This window comes from Rattus norvegicus, chromosome 6, assembly GCF_021556685.1.
Source record: "Rattus norvegicus strain SHRSP/BbbUtx chromosome 6, alternate assembly SHRSP_T2T, whole genome shotgun sequence".
NCBI classification, from domain to species: Eukaryota; Metazoa; Chordata; class Mammalia; order Rodentia; family Muridae; genus Rattus; species Rattus norvegicus.
The window spans coordinates 39,162,698-39,180,542 of record NC_141539.1 but is presented as its reverse complement, the minus strand read 5'-3'; the positions used below and the strand labels follow the sequence as shown (position 1 = coordinate 39,180,542).

At 38.6% G+C, this 17,845-nt stretch overlaps 1 protein-coding gene across 1 annotated transcript in view; it reads left to right on the top strand.

Moving 5' to 3' along the window:
* Positions 1–17,594, top strand: part of LOC134479278 (U1 small nuclear ribonucleoprotein 70 kDa-like) — a 78,132-nt gene extending 60,538 nt beyond the window's left edge. Inside the window, exon 2 of the mRNA XM_087554928.1 lies at positions 16,328–17,594. Within this exon, the coding sequence (XP_087411054.1) occupies positions 16,328–16,686 (359 nt within the window). The 3' untranslated portion in view covers positions 16,687–17,594. The remainder of the gene's footprint in view (positions 1–16,327) is intronic.
* Positions 17,595–17,845: the final 251 nt, after the last annotated feature.

Sequence of the window (17,845 nt, the reverse complement as noted above, 5' to 3'; positions counted from 1 at the left end):
ATCAAAGTAGTACTCATGGTTTTACGAGGGGGCACCTCTGAAAGTGTCTGTAGGATTGTGTGCATGTCTGGCGCTGTGATCTTGAGAAAATACTTGCTTTCCAAATTAGGGCCAACGGATTTATCACTCACTGGACCCGACCCTCCAGGTCAATCTGGGGTTATTTCTGTCTGTCATGTGAGAAAACATGGTACTTCTATTAAAGAAATCTGAACAGTAAATATTTAGGATACACTTTAGGGATAAAAGAGACTCCCGAAAGTAAAGATTTTTATTTTAATATTCCCTATAAAAATAAATGAAGTTTATTGTTGCCTCCTTGGGGTCCTAGACCCTGCAGACATTTCTCTCTCAGCCACCCACATTGTAGTAGTTAAAGATGATGGACATTTTAGTCTTTTGCTCTGTGGAATTTCAATTTCTGCCCAATCACATTACAAGGGAACTCTGAGAATGAGTCTGATTGTTTTTGTTTTACTGGTGGTACAAAGTATTTTTTAGTAAAGGAGACATCAACATAGAGTTATAAAATAACCTTACTCTGATCTGATTTTCTCGAGGAAATGAGACTATGTTTGAATCTGAAAAATTGAAGAATTTATAAGCAGTCCAGTCCATCCACATAGAACAAAGAATTTAAGTAGCTTAGTATTGGAATTTGCATATGTTTTTCTTTTTCGCCAAAATATTCAGTAGCTAATGGTGTTAATTTCCAAGACCTCCGTTTTATTCCTAATGAATAACCCTGGCTTTAATTTTGCAAAGGAGATTGGATGACGACAGTGTTATCTTTAAAACATTATAGCAATGAATTGTTAGAAAGTGTCAAAATTTGAGGAGTAGATAGTATCTACCAACGATTACTGGTTCCATATCTGAAGGATAAGTAGTCAATATGCTACAGTGATATCTGCATATCTGTGTTAAAGCCAGCACGATTTATAATAGTAAAGCCTGACAAACAGCAAGCCAATGGACAAAGAAAATGTGTGTGTGTGTGTGTGTGTGTGTGTGTGTGTGTGTGTGTGTGTGTGTGTTTGTGTGTATGCCCAGTGGAATGCTGAAGCCATATAGAATGGAAATTATACACTATGCTGTAAAATTAATATAAGTAAAATGATAATATTAGGAAAATAATTCAGACTCATAAAGAAAAGAAGCACACGATTCTCTTAGATTACTATATATATATACATAAATATATATGTATATGTATATATACACACAATACAGAAAGGAAACTAGAGGAAGGGAGGAAACAGGAAGGGAGAAGAAATTGTAGTGCTAAAAAGGGCTGTAAGGAGAGTGAATCTAGTCAAATCTATTCAAAATAAGTTCTCTATTTAAACCTTATATACACTACATATGTTTCAACTTACAATGAAAAGAAAAAGGAGAAAAAAAGCAAGTGATTACATTGTTCAGTTCTCCTTTGTGCATGCATTTTGTTCACTAAATTGCAACTATAGGCCATCTCCTTTTAATTTGTGCGAAAATCATTTTAGTAATTTGCCTCCAGTATCGTGTTAATGAGTTAAAGTCATCTAATCCTGGAGGCCATCTTTGCAGCCCCCATATCATCTCTCTCAAGGCTACAGAGCTGTGATTTTACAGATGCTCTTCTTGCTTATCCAGCTTTCTCTTCTTCTGAGTACTTTTAAATCTTCATAGGCTCATATCCAGGTACTTTACAACACATGAATAGAGTTTAATAAAAGCCTTCATTCCCAAGTTACTCCATCTTTATTTTCCCTACTGCCCCAGAAACTCCCATTTAAGTATCACAACTGGGTAGAAAACACACAGTACATGAGGAATAAGACTTATCTAGGAAGCTGCTGTAATATTATCAGTGAGAGGTATGGACTGGTAAAATGAGATTATTCACCATGAAGATAGAGCATATTAGACACATCTTGTCCTACATTCCCAAGGATACACGAGTTTGTCTGATATAGGAGGTAGGGAAAAGATAGGAATACTATTATGATGCTGAAGTTTTTTTTCTGTTCGAATACTCAGTGGGGCTGGAGAGATGACTCAGTGGTTAAGAGCACTGGCTGCTCTTCCAGAGGTCCTGAGTTCAAATCCCAGCAACCACATAGTGGCTCACAAACATCTGTAAATGAGATCTGATGCCCTCTTCTGGTGTGTCTGAAGATAGCTACAGTGTACTCATATAACATATAAGTAAATCTTTAAAAGGATATTCAGTAGATGCCATAGCCCTCTATATGAAAGACTAGATTTAGAGCTTGCTTCGTGTGTGAAATAAGTATTTTTGCTGCTTTTGTTTTTCTAGATATTATTATTTGATGGAACTATCAAAGTACTATAGTGATCTAGACCTCATTAAATAGTGTACATGAAAACACCATGTGAAGGTGGAGGTGTGATCACTTAGTGAGGGGACTTAGATGGAAGTAAGTAGACCCCAAGAAAGCCCCTCATCCTGAAGGACCTGAGCATGCAGTAAAGCACCAGGCTGATAGCTGAAAATGGCTAGCATGATAAAAGTCAGAAGAGATGAGTTGAATCCAGAAATGACATCTGTGGTACTCTTGATTCCCCTATTTCTATTATGCTGGTAAAATCTGAATGATTACATCACCCTAGATGGCAAGCCTATTCTCCACAATTGATTACATACATCTCCCTAGATGACAAAACCACTCTTCTTGATTAATTACATCTCCCTAGATGGCACGACCATTCTCCACATTCTTGACTGACAAATTTAAACTTTTCCTTATAGATTTAGTGCAGTTCCTCTGAGATCTACATTCCTCTCATTTCCTAGGCATCTAGGAACTGTGCACCTATGTCTAATCCTGCTGTTCAGTCACTAGAAACCTAAGGGAATACCATCTGTTTTGCTGTATCTGTAGTTGTAAGGTGCATTCCTTGAAGGAAGTCACTGAGCCCTTTCTTTTCAAACTTTAGCATTTTAGCTCAGTGACTGCAGAACATGTTTGGCCAACGTTGGTTGAAGACATGCCTAGGGACTGACAACCTTGATTTTTGAACTGTATTTCACTGAAAATATTTAATTTCAGCTAGGGAATTCTAACTTGAGGACTCATGTCAAGATTCACCAGTATCACAAATTCTGTTTTATATATATATATATATATATATGTATATATATATATGTATATATATATATGATATAGGGATAGATGATATAGATACATAGAGAGATAGAGATAGATATGTAGAATATAGAAATACAGATAGAGATTCTGTTCCAATTAAGATCATTTTCTATTTCTAGTACCAGTATTGTTAAGTATTTCCAGCATGAAAGGAAGAACTTGCTTTTGAATCTTCTCACTCTGTAGCCAGCCAGTCACTCTTCCTGTTCATTTCTTATCATGTCTTGAACATGTCCTATTTATTTTCTGCAATTTGTGACTTTTCCTAAGTCATTGAGGTATCCACACACAGAAACAAGTCTTCAAATCTATTCTGACTTATTAGATCACTTCACAATCCTGTCCTGTGCTTGACAGAATAAGCCTCTTTTCACATCTTGTGAAGTAATTCTAAAGAATATAATCTATATTTCCAAAACCATTTTAGAAAGTACTCTGCATTTTTTGGCCCTTTTTGCCTTCCTAGCACTGCTTAGAAATGTGCCCCTTCACTTTCTGATAAAATGTCCAGGTTTATTCATCAAAAAGAGTACTGCCCCTCTTTCTCCAATAGTAAGGAGAAAGGCATTACACTTTCTATTATCACTGCACACAGATACATTTCCTTCCCTGATTCCATTTGAAATTCAGAAGTTGACTTTACTTAGGAGGTGCTAATATTTTAGCTTATGTAAGCTCATAAATATAGATTACTTATGAACACAATCACATAATCCTAAGTGTGAGAATGTCAGGTCTGGTTGTAGATTTAACAGCCCTTTCACAGCGGTCACCTAAGACCATCACAAGCCATCAATATTTACATTGTGACTTATAACAGCAGCAAAATTACAGTTATAAAACAGCAATGAAAATCATTTGGTGGTTGGGGGTAACCACAGCATGAGGAATTGTATTAAAGGGCCACCACATTAGGAAGGTTGAGAATGACTGTATTAGAGTATTGATATTTTCTTTAAAAATTTATTGGAGATTTTATATATATATATATGTATATATATGCCTTATTGTGAAATTAAACATGCATGGAAGATTCATATTGAAACCCATTATGGGTTCCTATATCTCACAGAATGTTAAGGTTACATAAATAGAGAAAATGAAAAGGATGGTCAAACTCTTTGTTTCTTATACACAATGCTTTGAAAAGTATCTTGTATATAATGCACACACTACAAGAGGATGTACATTTCTGTTGGATATGTCTGAGGCTACATGCAGATATATGAGTACTGACTGATCACCATGTTCTTTCTTGCTTAAGAAACAATATTAAATAATCAAAATACATCATATGTATGAAGATATAATAACAAAACCTATTATTTGTACAGCTGACATGAAAAGTCATTAAACAAATAAAGAGGGGTAAATCATGCACATATTACAAATGAGATAGGTCAGTGTGGCTGGCATTACTCAGTGGTAATTTTGAAACCAATTTATAGTGTTCTAAAATTAAACCATGCATAAATTTCAGATTTTCCTACCAGTGTCGTTGAAAGACTTTCTGGGCATATCATCAGTAAACAGGTCAAGGGAGTATTATAGCATTAGACAATAGTACTCTTTAACAAGAATTATATAACAGGTGAACATTCTTTGAAGCATCAGTGCCCCAGCCTGAATGAATAAATGTACTAATCCTCATGCTGAACACAAGAGGGTAAATTATGCACACATTTGTGTACTGATTTTTTTTATGTAATGTATTTTAAATATTTAAAAAGCATTGTACTTATATTTTTCTTTTTTTTTATTAACTTGAGTATTTCTTATATACATTTCGAGTGTTATTCCCTTTCCCGGTTTCCGGGCAAACATCCCCCTAATCCCTCCCCCTCCCCTCCTTTATGGGTGTTCCCCTCCCCATCCTCCCCCCATTGCCTCACTCCCCACAACAATCTAGTTCACTGGGGGTTCAGTCTTAGCAGGACCCAGGGCTACCCCTTCCAATGGGGCTCTTACTAGGATACTCATTGCTACCTATGAGGTCAGAGTCCAGGGTCAGTCCATGTATAGTCTTTGGGTAGTGGCTTAGTCCCTGGAAGCTCTGGTTGCTTGGCATTGTTGTACATATGGGGTCTCGAGCCCCTTCAAGCTCTTCCAGTTCTTTCTCTGATTCCTTCAACGGGGGTCCTATTCTCAGTTCAGTGGTTTACTGCTGGCATTCGCTTCTGTATTTGCTGTATTCTGGCTGTGTCTCTCAGGAGCGATCTACATCCGGCTCCTGTCGGTCTGCACTTCTTTGCTTCATCCATCTTGTCTAATTGGATGGCTGTATATGTATGGGCCACATGTGGGGCAGGCTCTGAATGGGTGTTCCTTCTGTGTCTGTTTTAATCTTTGCCTCCCTATTACCTGCCAAGGGTATTCTTGCTCCCCTTTTAAAGAAGGAGTAAAGCATTCACATTTTGATCATCCGTCTTGAGTTTCATTTGTTCTAGGCATCTAGGGTAATTCAAGCATTTGAGCTAATAGCCAGTTATCAATGAGTGCATACCATGTGTGTTTTTCTGTGATTGGGTTACCTCACTCAGGATGATATTTTCCAGTTCCATCCATTTGCCTATGAATTTCATAAAGTCATTGTTTTTGATAGCTGAGCAATATTCCATTGTGTAGATGTACCACATTTTCTGTATGCATTCATCTGTTGAAGGGCATCTGGGTTCTTTCCAGCTTCTGGCTATTATAAATAAGGCTGCGATGAACATAGTGGAGCACGTGTCTTTTTTATATGTTGGGGCATCTTTTGGGTATATGCCCAAGAGAGGTATAGCTGGATCCTCAGGCAGTTCAATGTCCACTTTTCTGAGGAACCTCCAGACTGACTTCCAGAATGGTTGTACACATCTGCCACCCCACCAATAATGGAGGAGTGTTCCTTTTTCTCCACATCCTCGGCAGCATCTGCTGTCACCTGAGTTTTTGATCTTAGCCATTCTCACTGGTGTGAGGTGAAATCTCAGGGTTGTTTTGATTTGCATTTCCCTTATGACTAAAGATGATGAACATTTCTTTAGGTGTTTCTCAGCCATTTGGCATTCCTCAGCTGTGAATTCTTTGTTTAGCTCTGAACCCCATTTTTAATAGGGTTATTTGACTCCCTGCGGTCTAACTTCTTGAGTTCTTTGTATATTTTAGATATAAGGCCTCTATCTGTTGTAGGATTGGTAAAGATCTTTTCCCAATCTGTTGGTTGCCGTTTTGTCCTAACCACAGTGTCCTTTGCCTTACAGAAGCTTTGCAGTTTTATGAGATCCCATTTGTCAATTCTTGATCTTAGAGCATAAGCCATTGGTGTTTTGTTCAGGAAATTTTTCCAGTGCCCATGTGTTCCAGATGCTTCCCTAGTTTTTCTTCTATTAGTTTGAGTGTATCTGGTTTGATGTGGAGGTCCTTGATCCACTTGGACTTAAGCTTTCTACAGGGTGATAAGCATGGATCTATCTGCATTTTTCTACATGTTGACCTCCAGTTGGACCAGCACCATTTGCTCAAAATGCTATCTTTTTTCCATTGGATGGTTTTGGCTCCTTTGTCAAAAATCAAGTGCCCATAGGTGTGTGGGTTCATTTCTGGGTCTTCAATTCTGTTCCATTGGTCTATCTGTCTGTCTCTGTACCAATACCATGCAGTTTTTATCACTATTGCTCTGTAATACTGCTTGAGTTCAGGCATAGTGATTCCCCCTGAAGTCCTTTTATTGTTGAGGATAGTTTTAGCTATCCTGGGTTTTTTGTTATTCCAGATGAATTTGCAAATTGTTCTGTCTAACTCTTTGAAGAATTGGATTGGTATTTTGATGGGGATTGCATTGAATCTGTAGATCGCTTTTGGTAGAATGGCCATTTTTACGATATTAATCCTGCCAATCCATGAGCATGGGAGATCTTTCCATCTTCTGAGGTCTTCTTCAATTTCTTTCTTCAGAGTCTTGAAGTTCTTATTGTACAAATTTTACTTGCTTGGTTAAAGTCATACCGAGGTACTTTATATTGTTTGGGTCTATTATGAAGGGAGTCTTTTCCCTAATTTCTTTCTCGGCTTGTTTCTCTTTTGTGTAGAGGAAGGCTACTGATTTATTTGAGTTAATTTTATACCCAGCCACTTTGCTGAAATTGTTTATCAGCTTTAGTAGTTCTCTGGTGGAACTTTTGGGATCACTTAAATATACTATCATATCATCTGCAAATAGTGATATTTTGACTTCTTCTTTTCCAATCTGTATCCCCTTGATCTCCTTTTGTCTGATTGCTCTGGCTAGAACTTCAAGAACTATATTGAATAAGTAGGGAGAGAGTGGGCAGCCTTGTCTAGTCCCTGATTTTAGTGGGATTGCTTCAAGTTTCTCTCCATTTAGTTTAATGTTAGCAACTGGTTTGCTGTATATGGCTTTTACTATGTTTAGGTATGGGCCTTGAATTCCTATTCTTTCCAGGACTTTTATCATGAAGGGGTGTTGAATTTTGTCAAATGCTTTCTCAGCATCTAATGAAATGATCATGTGGTTTTGTTCTTTCAGTTTGTTTATATAATGGATCACATTGATAGTTTTCCGTATATTAAACCATCCCTGCATGCCTGGGATGAAGCTTACTTGATCATGGTGGATGATTGTTTTGATGTGCTCTTGGATTCGGTTTGCCAGAATTTTATTGAGTATTTTTGCGTCGATATTCATAAGGGAAATTGGTCTGAAGCTCTCGTTCTTTGTTGGGTCTTTGTGTGGTTTAGGTAGAAGAGTAAATGTGGCTTCATAGAAGGAATTTGGTAGTGATCCACCTGTTTCAATTTTGTGGAATAGTTTGGATAATATTGGTATGAGGTCTTCTATGAAGGTCTGATAGAATTCTGCATAAACCCGTCTGGACCTGGGCTCTTTTTGGTTGGGAGACCTTTAATGTCTGCTTCTGTTTCCTTAGGAGTTATGGGGTTGTTTAACTGGTTTATCTGTTCCTGATTTAACTTTGGTACCTGGTATCTGTCTAGGAAATTGTCCTTTTCCTCCAGATTTTCAAGTTTTGTTGAATATAGGCTTTTATAGTAAGATCTGATGATTTTTTGAATTTCCTCTAAATCTGTAGTTATGTCTCCATTTTCATTTCTGGTTTTGTTAATTTGGACACACTCTCTGTGTCCTCTCGTTAGTCTGGCTAAGGGTTTATCTATCTTGTTGATTTTCTCAAAGAACCAACTTTTGGTTCTGTTGATTTTTTTTCTCTAGTCCTTTCTGTTTCTACTTGGTTGATTTCAGCTCTGAGTTTGATTATTTCCTGCCTTCTACTCCTCCTGGGTGTATTTGCTTCTTTTTGTTCTAGAGCTTTTAGGTGTGCTGTCAAGCTGCTGACATATGCTCTTTCCTGTTTCTTTCTGCAGCCACTCAGCGCTATGAGTTTTCCTCTTAGCACAGCTTTCATTGTGTCCCATAAGTTTGGGTATGTTGTACCTTCATTTTCATTAAATTCTAAGAAGTCTTCAATTTCTTTCTTTATTTCTTCCTTGACCAGGTTATCATTGAGTAGAGCATTGTTCAATTTCTACGTATATGTGGGCACTCTTTCCTTATTGCTATTGAATACCAGTTTTAGGCCGTGGTGGTCTGATAGCACGCATGGGATTATTTCTATCTTTCTGTACCTGTTGAGGCCTGTTTTTTGACCAATTATATGGTCAATTTTGGAGAAAGTACCATGAGGAGCTGAGAAGAAGGTATATCCTTTTGCTTTAGGATAGAATGCTCTATAAATATCCGTTAAGTCCATTTGGCTCATGACTTCTCTTAGTCTGTCTACATCTCTGTTTAATTTCTGTTTCCATGATCTGTCCATTGATGAGAGTGGGGTGTTGAAATCTCCCACTATTATTGTGTGAGGTGCAATGTGTGTTTTGAGCTTTAGTAAGGTTTCTTTTACGTATGTAGGTGCCCTTGTATTTGGGGCATAGATATTTAGGATTGAGAGTTCATCTTGGTGGATTTTTCCTTTGATGAATATGAAGTGTCTTTCCTTATCTTTTTTGATGAATTTTAGTTGAAAATTTATTTTATTTGATATTAGAATGGCTACTCCAGCTTGCTTCTTCCGACCATTTGCTTGGAAAGTTGTTTTCCAGCCTTTCACTCTGAGGTAGTGTCTGTCTTTGTCTCTGTGGTGTGTTTCCTGTAGGCAGCCAAATGCAGGGTCCTCGTTGCGTATCCAGTTTGTTAATCTATGTCTTTTTATTGGGGAGTTGAGGCCATTGATGTTGAGAGATATTAAGGAATAGTGATTATTGCTTCCTGTTATATTCATATTTGGATATGAGGTTATGTTTGTGTGCTTTTCTTCTCTTTGTTTTGTTGCCAAGACGATTAGTTTCTTGCTTCTTCTAGGGTATAGCTTGCCTCCTTATGTTGGGCTTTACCATTTATTATCCTTTGTAGTGCTGGATTTGTAGAAAGATATTGTGTAAATTTGGTTTTGTCATGGAATATCTTGGTTTCTCCATCTATGTTAATTGAGAGTTTTGCAGGATACAGTAACCTGGGCTGGCATTTGTGTTCTCTTAGGGTCTGTATGACATCAGTCCAGGATCTTCTGGCTTTCATAGTTTCTGGCGAAAAGTCTGGTGTGATTCTGATAGGTCTGCCTTTATATGTTACTTGACCTTTTTCCCTTACTGCTTTTAATATTCTTTCTTTATTTTGTGCGTTTGGTGTTTTGACTATTATGTGACGGGAGGTGTTTCTTTTCTGGTCCAATCTATTTGGAGTTCTGTAGGCTTCTTGTATGCCTATGGGTATCTCTTTTTTTAGGTTAGGGAAGTTTTCTTCTATGATTTTGTTGAAGATATTTACTGGTCCTTTGAGCTGGGAGTCTTCACTCTCTTTTATACCTATTATCCCTAGGTTTGATCTTCTCATTGAGTCCTGGATTTCCTGTATGTTTTGGACCAGTAGCTTTTTCTGCTTTACATTATCTTTGACAGTTGAGTCAATGATTTCTATGGAATCTTCTGCTCCTGAGATTCTCTCTTCCATCTCTTGTATTCTGTTGGTGAAGCTCGTATCTACAGCTCTTGTCTCTTCTTTTGGTTTTCTATATCCAGGGTTGTTTCCATGGGTTCTTTCTTGATTGCTTCTATTTCCATTTTTAATTCCTTCAACTGTTTGATTGTGTTTTCCTGGAATTCTTTCAGGGATATTTGCAATTCCTCTCTGTAGGCTTCTACTTGTTTTCTAAGGGAGTTCTTCACGTCTTTCTTGAAGTCCTCCAGCATCATGATCAGATACGATTTTGAAACTAGATCTTGCTTTTCTGGTGTGTTTGGATATTCCGTGTTTGCTTTGTTGGGAGAATTGGGCTCTGATGATGCCATATAATCTTGGTTTCTGTTGCTTGGGTTCCTGTGCTTGCCTCTCGCCATCCGATTATTTCTAGTGTTTGTTCTGCTATTTCTGACAGTGGCTAGACTGTCCTATAAGCCTGTGTGTCAGGAGTGCTGTAGACCTGTTTTCCTGTTTGCTTTCAGCCAGTTATGGGGACAGAGTGTTCTGCTTCCGGATGTGTAGTTTTTCCTATCTACAGGTCTTCAGCTGTTCCTGTGGGCCTGTGTCTTGAGTTCACCAGGCAGGTCACTTGCATCAGAAAAGTTGGTCTTACCTGTGGTTCTGAGGCTCAAGTTTGCTCGTGGGGTATTGCTTATGATCTCTCCGCGAGGCAGCAACCAGAAAGATCTGCGCCGCCCTTTCCGGGAGCTTCCGTGCACCAGGGTTCCAGATCGTGTTTGGTGTTTTCCTCTGGCGTCAGAGATGTGTGCAGAGTGCAGTCTCTTCTGGTTTCCCAGGCGTGTCTGCCTCTCTGAAGGTTTATCTCTCCCTCCCACAGGATTTGGGTGCAGAGAACTGTTTATCCGGTCAGTCCCTTCAGGTTCTGGCGGTGTCTCAGAGGCAGCAGTCCTGCTGCTCCTGGGCCCTCCTCTTCGGGAACCCAGAGGCCGTATACAGTTTCCTCTTGGGCCAGGGATGTGAGCAGGAGTGGGCAATGTTGGTGGTCTCTTCAGCTCTGCAGGCTCAGGAGTGCCCACCTGTCTGGGCGGTGAGGTCTCTCTCCCACGGGGTTTGGGAGCAGAGAGCTGCTGCAGGCAGGGATCCGTGGGTTTGGGACTCTTGTGTACTGATTTTAAAGTATTTCTTCATATACAAATACTTCACTAGGGAACTTATCCATGTGCCCAAATATTCATGCATATTTATAATAACGCTGCTGTAAATTCCTTAACCAGCAATGTTAGTGAGCTGAAGGCATGAAATTCTTGTTAACAATATACATTTCTCCACATCCTCGCCAGCATCTGTTGTCCCCTGAGTTTTTGATCTTAGCCATTCTCACTGGTGTGAGGTGAAATCTCAGGGTTGTTTTGATTTGCACTCCTCCATTGTTGGTGGGATTGCAAACTGGTACAACCATTCTGGAAATCAGTCTGGAGGATCCTCAGAAAATTGGACATTGATCTGCCTGAGGATCCAGCTATACCTCTCTTGGGCATATACCCAAAAGATGCCCCAACATATAAAAAAGACACGTGCTCCACTATGTTCATTGCAGCCTTATTTATAATAGCCAGAAGCTGGAAAGAACCCAGATGCCCTTCAACAGAGGAATGGATACAGAAAATGTGGTACATCTACACAATGGAATATTACTCAGCTATCAAAAACAACGACTTTATGAAATTCGTAGGCAAATGGCTGGAACTGGAAAATATCATCCTGAGTGAGCTAACCCAAACACAGAAAGACATACATGGTATGCACTCACTGATAAGTGGCTATTAGCCCAAATGCTTGAATTACCCTAAATGCCTAGAACAAATGAAACTCAAGACAGATGATCAAAATGTGAATGCTTCACTCCTTCTTTAAAAGGGGAACAAGAATACCCTTGGCAGGGAAGAGAGAGGCAAAGATTAAAACAGAGACTGAAGGAACACCCATTCAGAGTCTGTCCCACATGTGGCCCATGCATATACAGCCATCCAATTAGACAAGATGGATGAAGCAAAGAAGTGCAGACCGACAGGAGCTGGATGTAGATTGCTCCTGAGAGACACAGCCAGAATACAGCAAATACAGAGGCGAATACCAGCAGCAAACCACTGAACTGAGAATAGGACCTCCGTTGAAGGAATCAGAGAAAGAACTGGAAGAGCTTGAAGGGGCTCGAGACCCCATATGTACAACAATGCCAAGCAACCAGAGCTTCCAGGGACTAAGCCACTACCTAAAGACTATACATGGACTGACCCTGGACTCTGACCTCATATGTAGCAATGAATATCCTAGTAAGAGCACCAGTGGAAGGGGAAGCCCTGGGTCCTGCTAAGACTGAACCCCCAGTGAACTAGTCTATGGGGGGAGGGCGGCAATGGGGGGAGGGTTGGGAGGGGAACACCCATAAGGAAGGGGAGGGGGGAGGGGGATGTTTGCCCGGAAACCGGGAAAGGGAATAACATTCGAAATGTATATAAGAAATACTCAAGTTAATAAAAAAAAAAGAAATGTATATAAGAAATACTCAAGTTAATAATAATAAAAAAAAAAGAGCTATGAAGAACATGTCTGTTTTGCCTTCCACTGCATCTCTGTAGTGACTGACACACTATGTTATAAATATTTTTTAATAAATTAAGGAAAAATAAAGGCAAAAAAACAATATACATTTCTCAAGTAGTTGTTAACACTGGAAGAAGTAATATCCTCTAGGTACGTGGAGGAGGCAGTTGTATGCAGTTAAATCTGTGACTCTGGTCATGGAGGAGATGCTAGGAGTTTGTCTAGTCCCATAGGTTTTATTCTTTTCCTCTCAATTCCATTGCTATATTCCTTTCCATGAAGCTGTTGTCTATTAGAAAAGTTGAGCGTGCTTCCTGACCCCTGTAGGCATCTTTTCTGCAGTATTGTCCAAATCACATGAACACTGGCATTCACATTCTAAGGATTTGTTCTCATGATGAAACTCCTTGGTTTCATAAATTTTGTTGACACCTATTCTTTGCTGCTTATATCTATGGATTCCATGTCTGGAATAAGAACTATTGCCAACATCCTTCCACTGGGGTCAACCTCTCTTCATGGTATTTCTTGTCCGTTCTTAGTTAATCTGTCTCTGAGTTGCACTGTTTACTATGCTTAATCTGTTCACTTACTTTGCTATGTTGTTCATGCAAAGTTTCACTGACTTCTCAAATGAGACTGCTAAAATTGAAATTCCCCAGTAGAACGTTGTGTACTAAGTGATATAGTTCACCAGCTTCTTGAACATCTGAGGAAATCCGGAGAAAGTTGTATTCTAGCTGAAAGACAGTACATAGCAAGAAAGTAAGCATGCAGAGAGAAAGGCTGTGGAATGGAAATGTAGTGGTGGCTGGAGTCAAAGACAGTCAGGCTGGCAGTTGGAGTTTGGCATGCTAAGACAGTATGTAGCTTTCCTTCAGATTATCCAGGGCTTTCATAATTTTCAAAGTAGTCATCCCATGGTAAGATTAACATAGGCAAAGGGGAGGGAGGAGGCCATATGTGGGTTGGGAGGATGGGGGAGGTAACCAGGAAGTGGGATATCATAGGATGGAGGGTTAGGGAGGGAATATCCAGGAAGTGGTATATCATTTGAAATGCAAACAAATGGAATGATTAATAAAAAGAAAATGGGGCTGGAGAAATGGCTCAGTGTTTAAGAGCACTGACTGCTCTTCCAGAGGTCCTGAGTTCAAATCCCAGAAGCCACATGGTGGCTCACAGCCATCTGTAATGAGATCTGATGCCCTCTTCTGGTATGTCTGAAGACAGCTACAGTGTACTTATATATAACAAATAAATAAATCTTTAAAAAAAATTGACTATGCCATGTCAAAAATAAAATCAAGATTAATGGTTTAGAAAACAGTGCCTTTTTGTTGTTTAATTTAATTAATTGTTAAATTTAATTTAATTTAATTGATTTTAACGTTTCATGGTTTATAAATTAGTGAAGGAAAGTAAGTCAGCAGAGTTGTCCAGATGGATGAGACAGAAGCAGAGAGAAACCGTAGACACATTTAATCACATTTTTATTAATTCTTTGAAAATTTCAGGCAAAGTATTTTAAATCTATTAAGCCCATTCATGTTTTCTCCTTAACCCTCCTCAACCCTGGCATTCATTCCCACCTATTTTTAAGATTATTGTTTTTCTTCTTGCCCAATCTGTTCTAGCTTGTGCTGCCCAGATAGTCCCAGAATTATAGCCTGCTCTGGTGTGTGACTGACCAGTCTACTATGCCATTTTACTAACGAAACACCTGATTCTTCCTCCCCGAGGAGCAGCTCTCAAGTGTTAAGAACACTTCAGCTGGTTGGGATTATGCATCCACCTTCTACCTAGATGCTGCAAATATCAGCAAGACTAAGTGTTGAAAATATGTTTTCAAACATAGGCTTTTAATAAATGCTTGCAGACTAGTTCCTCCTGGGTCCCAGGGAATGCACAGCCACATTCACTGGAATTGCTGCTATTGCCTTGCTTTGCTCTATGGAACCACTTCAGACTTGCACACAACAAAGTCTTTGTCCGACTCCTTCTCCTATATTCTCACTTTACTGTTTTCTCTCTGTCCTTCTTCCAGGCCATAAAATTAAGGCTAATCTTCCAAGCAGGCTGGAAGAAAAAGGACTCCATTATAAAGATAGAAAATCCAGCTATCAACTAGTGATGTCACTCTGGATATGATTTATTTAGTCGCAAACTGGTCAGACTTGTGTGTGTTTGGCTGAAAATGGGAGGGTAGGGGTAGCAGAAAATAGGTCATACACCAAGGCCTAATACCAGGGTTTTACTTGAGTGTCCCATTGATTTTTTTGCTTGATACCAGTGCTGCTTTAATTTGCATACTCACGATCTAACGTGCCATTCCATTCAGGCCAGGAATGTCTTGAGGTCCAAATAAGCTCTAGATACCTCTTTGCTTTTCTTGTTTTGCTGGTTCATCTGTTTGACTTGGTAACTCCATTGTTAACTGTTCTTTTGTTCTTCTGTTGGGTAATGCTGTTTAAGCAGGGAAACCTGCATCCTTTGATGATTCTATAAATGGCTTGTCAATCACTTACTCCATTCCTAAAAAGTGGACATTCTTACAGACTGCGAAGTACTACATGGACTAGGACAGATGGTACCATCATATTTAAATCTTGATATTTGTACGCTGTCAAATGAAATGGAGACTAGAGAAACCATCTTTGGGGAATCCAAAGTGATAAATGGAGAATCTTGGTTATGAAGAGACATGTGATCTAGTATGAGAAAGGAACATGGGGGACTCTAAGGGTCTAGTGCTATAAGAGTACATAAGAGATATTGAAATATGAAAATAGGAATAGACGGTAGAGATATAGATATTCTAATTTGATCCTTGAGTTATCATGGCTACTTTTAGAAATGAATTACTCTTTGTTAGCCTCTGATTAACTCTCAACACTAGCTTGTACCTGAAAAAAAAGCATATGCATCAGGATTCTGTACCTGAAACATACTTTCTTTTAATCTCAATATGGATTGACTCTATTGATCAAATGTGACCACTTCACCCAAATAACTGTACTTATATTTATTCACAGCAGTAGCTTTATTATAAGGTACTCAGACTTCTATTTGTTTCTGAACAGAACACCAAGAAATATATAATCACATATGCATTTACGCATGACTACCAGAATGCCAGTGGCTTGAAGTCATGAAACTTCCAACTCCATTCTGAATCCCTAATTAATTCCATCTTTTCTACCATGTAATAGATTATTTTTGAAGGGTGAAGAAATGAGTAATGGGAGAAAGACTCTTAGCTTTGAAAGAATAGAAAACGAATCCTTCTGTTTCAAGCAGATACTTCTCAGTTGGCCTCAAGAAACAAACCAAGCAGTTTCTCTGACAGTCTATATATTTGGCTGATTGTGGTAGAGCATCTTGGTTGTCTAGAAAGCAAGATACTTTCCTTTGAATAACTCTCAACGGAGAACTCAAAGACTACAAATGTTTTATTGATCAGGGGTTGGCTATACAATTTCAATAGCTATGCAAATAGGGAGATGTTCCCACCAGTATGGTAGTGGTACAATTGTTTTGGTAGTAACCAAAAACTTTCTGATTATATTTGTAGCTGTTTCCAATAAAAGAGAAGAAGAAGAAGAAGAAGAAGGAGGAGGAGGAGGAGGAGGAGGAGGAGGAGGAGGAGGAGGAGGAGGAGGAGGAGAAGGAGAAGGAGAAGGAGAAGGAGAAGAAGAAGAAGAAGAAGAAGAAGAAGAAGAAGAAGAAGAAGAAGAAGAAGAAGAAGAAGAAGAAGAAGAAGAAGAAGAAGAAGAAGAAGAAGAAGAAGAAGAAGAAGAAAGAAGAAGAAGAGGAAAAGAACAAGGAAGAGGAAGAAGAAAAGGAGGAAGAAGAGAAAGAAGAGAAAAGAGAAAAAGAGGAAGAAATACTATTGATACAAAGCTTAAAGGATATATCCAAAGTTGCATATAAATATTTGTATTTATATGCTTAGACAAGAACTATTATCTCATTTGCCTAGAGAAGTGTCTTTTTGTAGGGGATAACAGTTGATGCAGTTAATACATAAATGGTTAAAATGTTTGGAATGAGTGACTGTTGATATCATTCCTAATTGGGACTCTCTGAGACCTAACAAAAATGATGATGGAAGAAGACAGAAAGATTATAAGAACTAGAACATGAGAAGAGTCCTGTAAAATGCTGTCTTCTGGATATAACATGACTAATGTAATTATGAACAGCCAGGTCCTGGCTATCTGCATAAAACTGGTAGAAATAAAAGGCATAAAGATAGAAGGGCGATTAGATGGGAAAAGGAGGGGATTGGTGGGAATTAGAAGACTAGAAGCATGAGTAACAAGGTGATATGCTCATAGTATATTATTTATGTCTATGAAATCGTCAAAAATTTAAGTAATTCAAAAAGGAAGACCACTTAAATAAACATTCTTTAATGAAAACATGAGCCAAATTAGAAAAAATATTGTTTATCAGAGAGGCATCATTAAATTAAGTATTTCATATCTGTGCAAAATAAATATAAATTATTCAACATCCTATAGTTGGCTATAATAGTATGAGGGTTTTTGAATAATTAGAAAATATATAACCTAAAATGTATACCTATGTGAAAAATATGTTAGTCAATATAACATGTTTGGCAATGTTGTCATTTATAACTAAATACGTAATTTCTAGCAGGAGAATGAACCAAAGTATTTCTAAGTTCAGTCCATTTAGTATACCCTTTGTATAACATAATATATCCCTACTGAATGATACAATCATCAGTAGTCCTCTGATTTGTTTATTTACCACCTTCTTCATGAAAGATGACAAACATTTTCAAAATCACTTGAAAATAAAATATATTTTTAAATTTATTCTTTAATTTTTTTTACAGTCCAGAATTAATCTCCCTCCTGGTCTACCCTCTAACTGTTCCACATCCCATACCTCCTCCCTCCATCTCCAAGAGGACCTCCCCTCCCCACACTCCACTAGACCTCCCCACTCCCTGGGGCTCCAAGTCTCTTGAGGGTTAGGTGCATCTTCTCTGACCGAGTCCAGACCCAGCAGTCCTATGCTGTATATGTGTTGGGGGCCTCATCTCAGCTGGTATATGCTG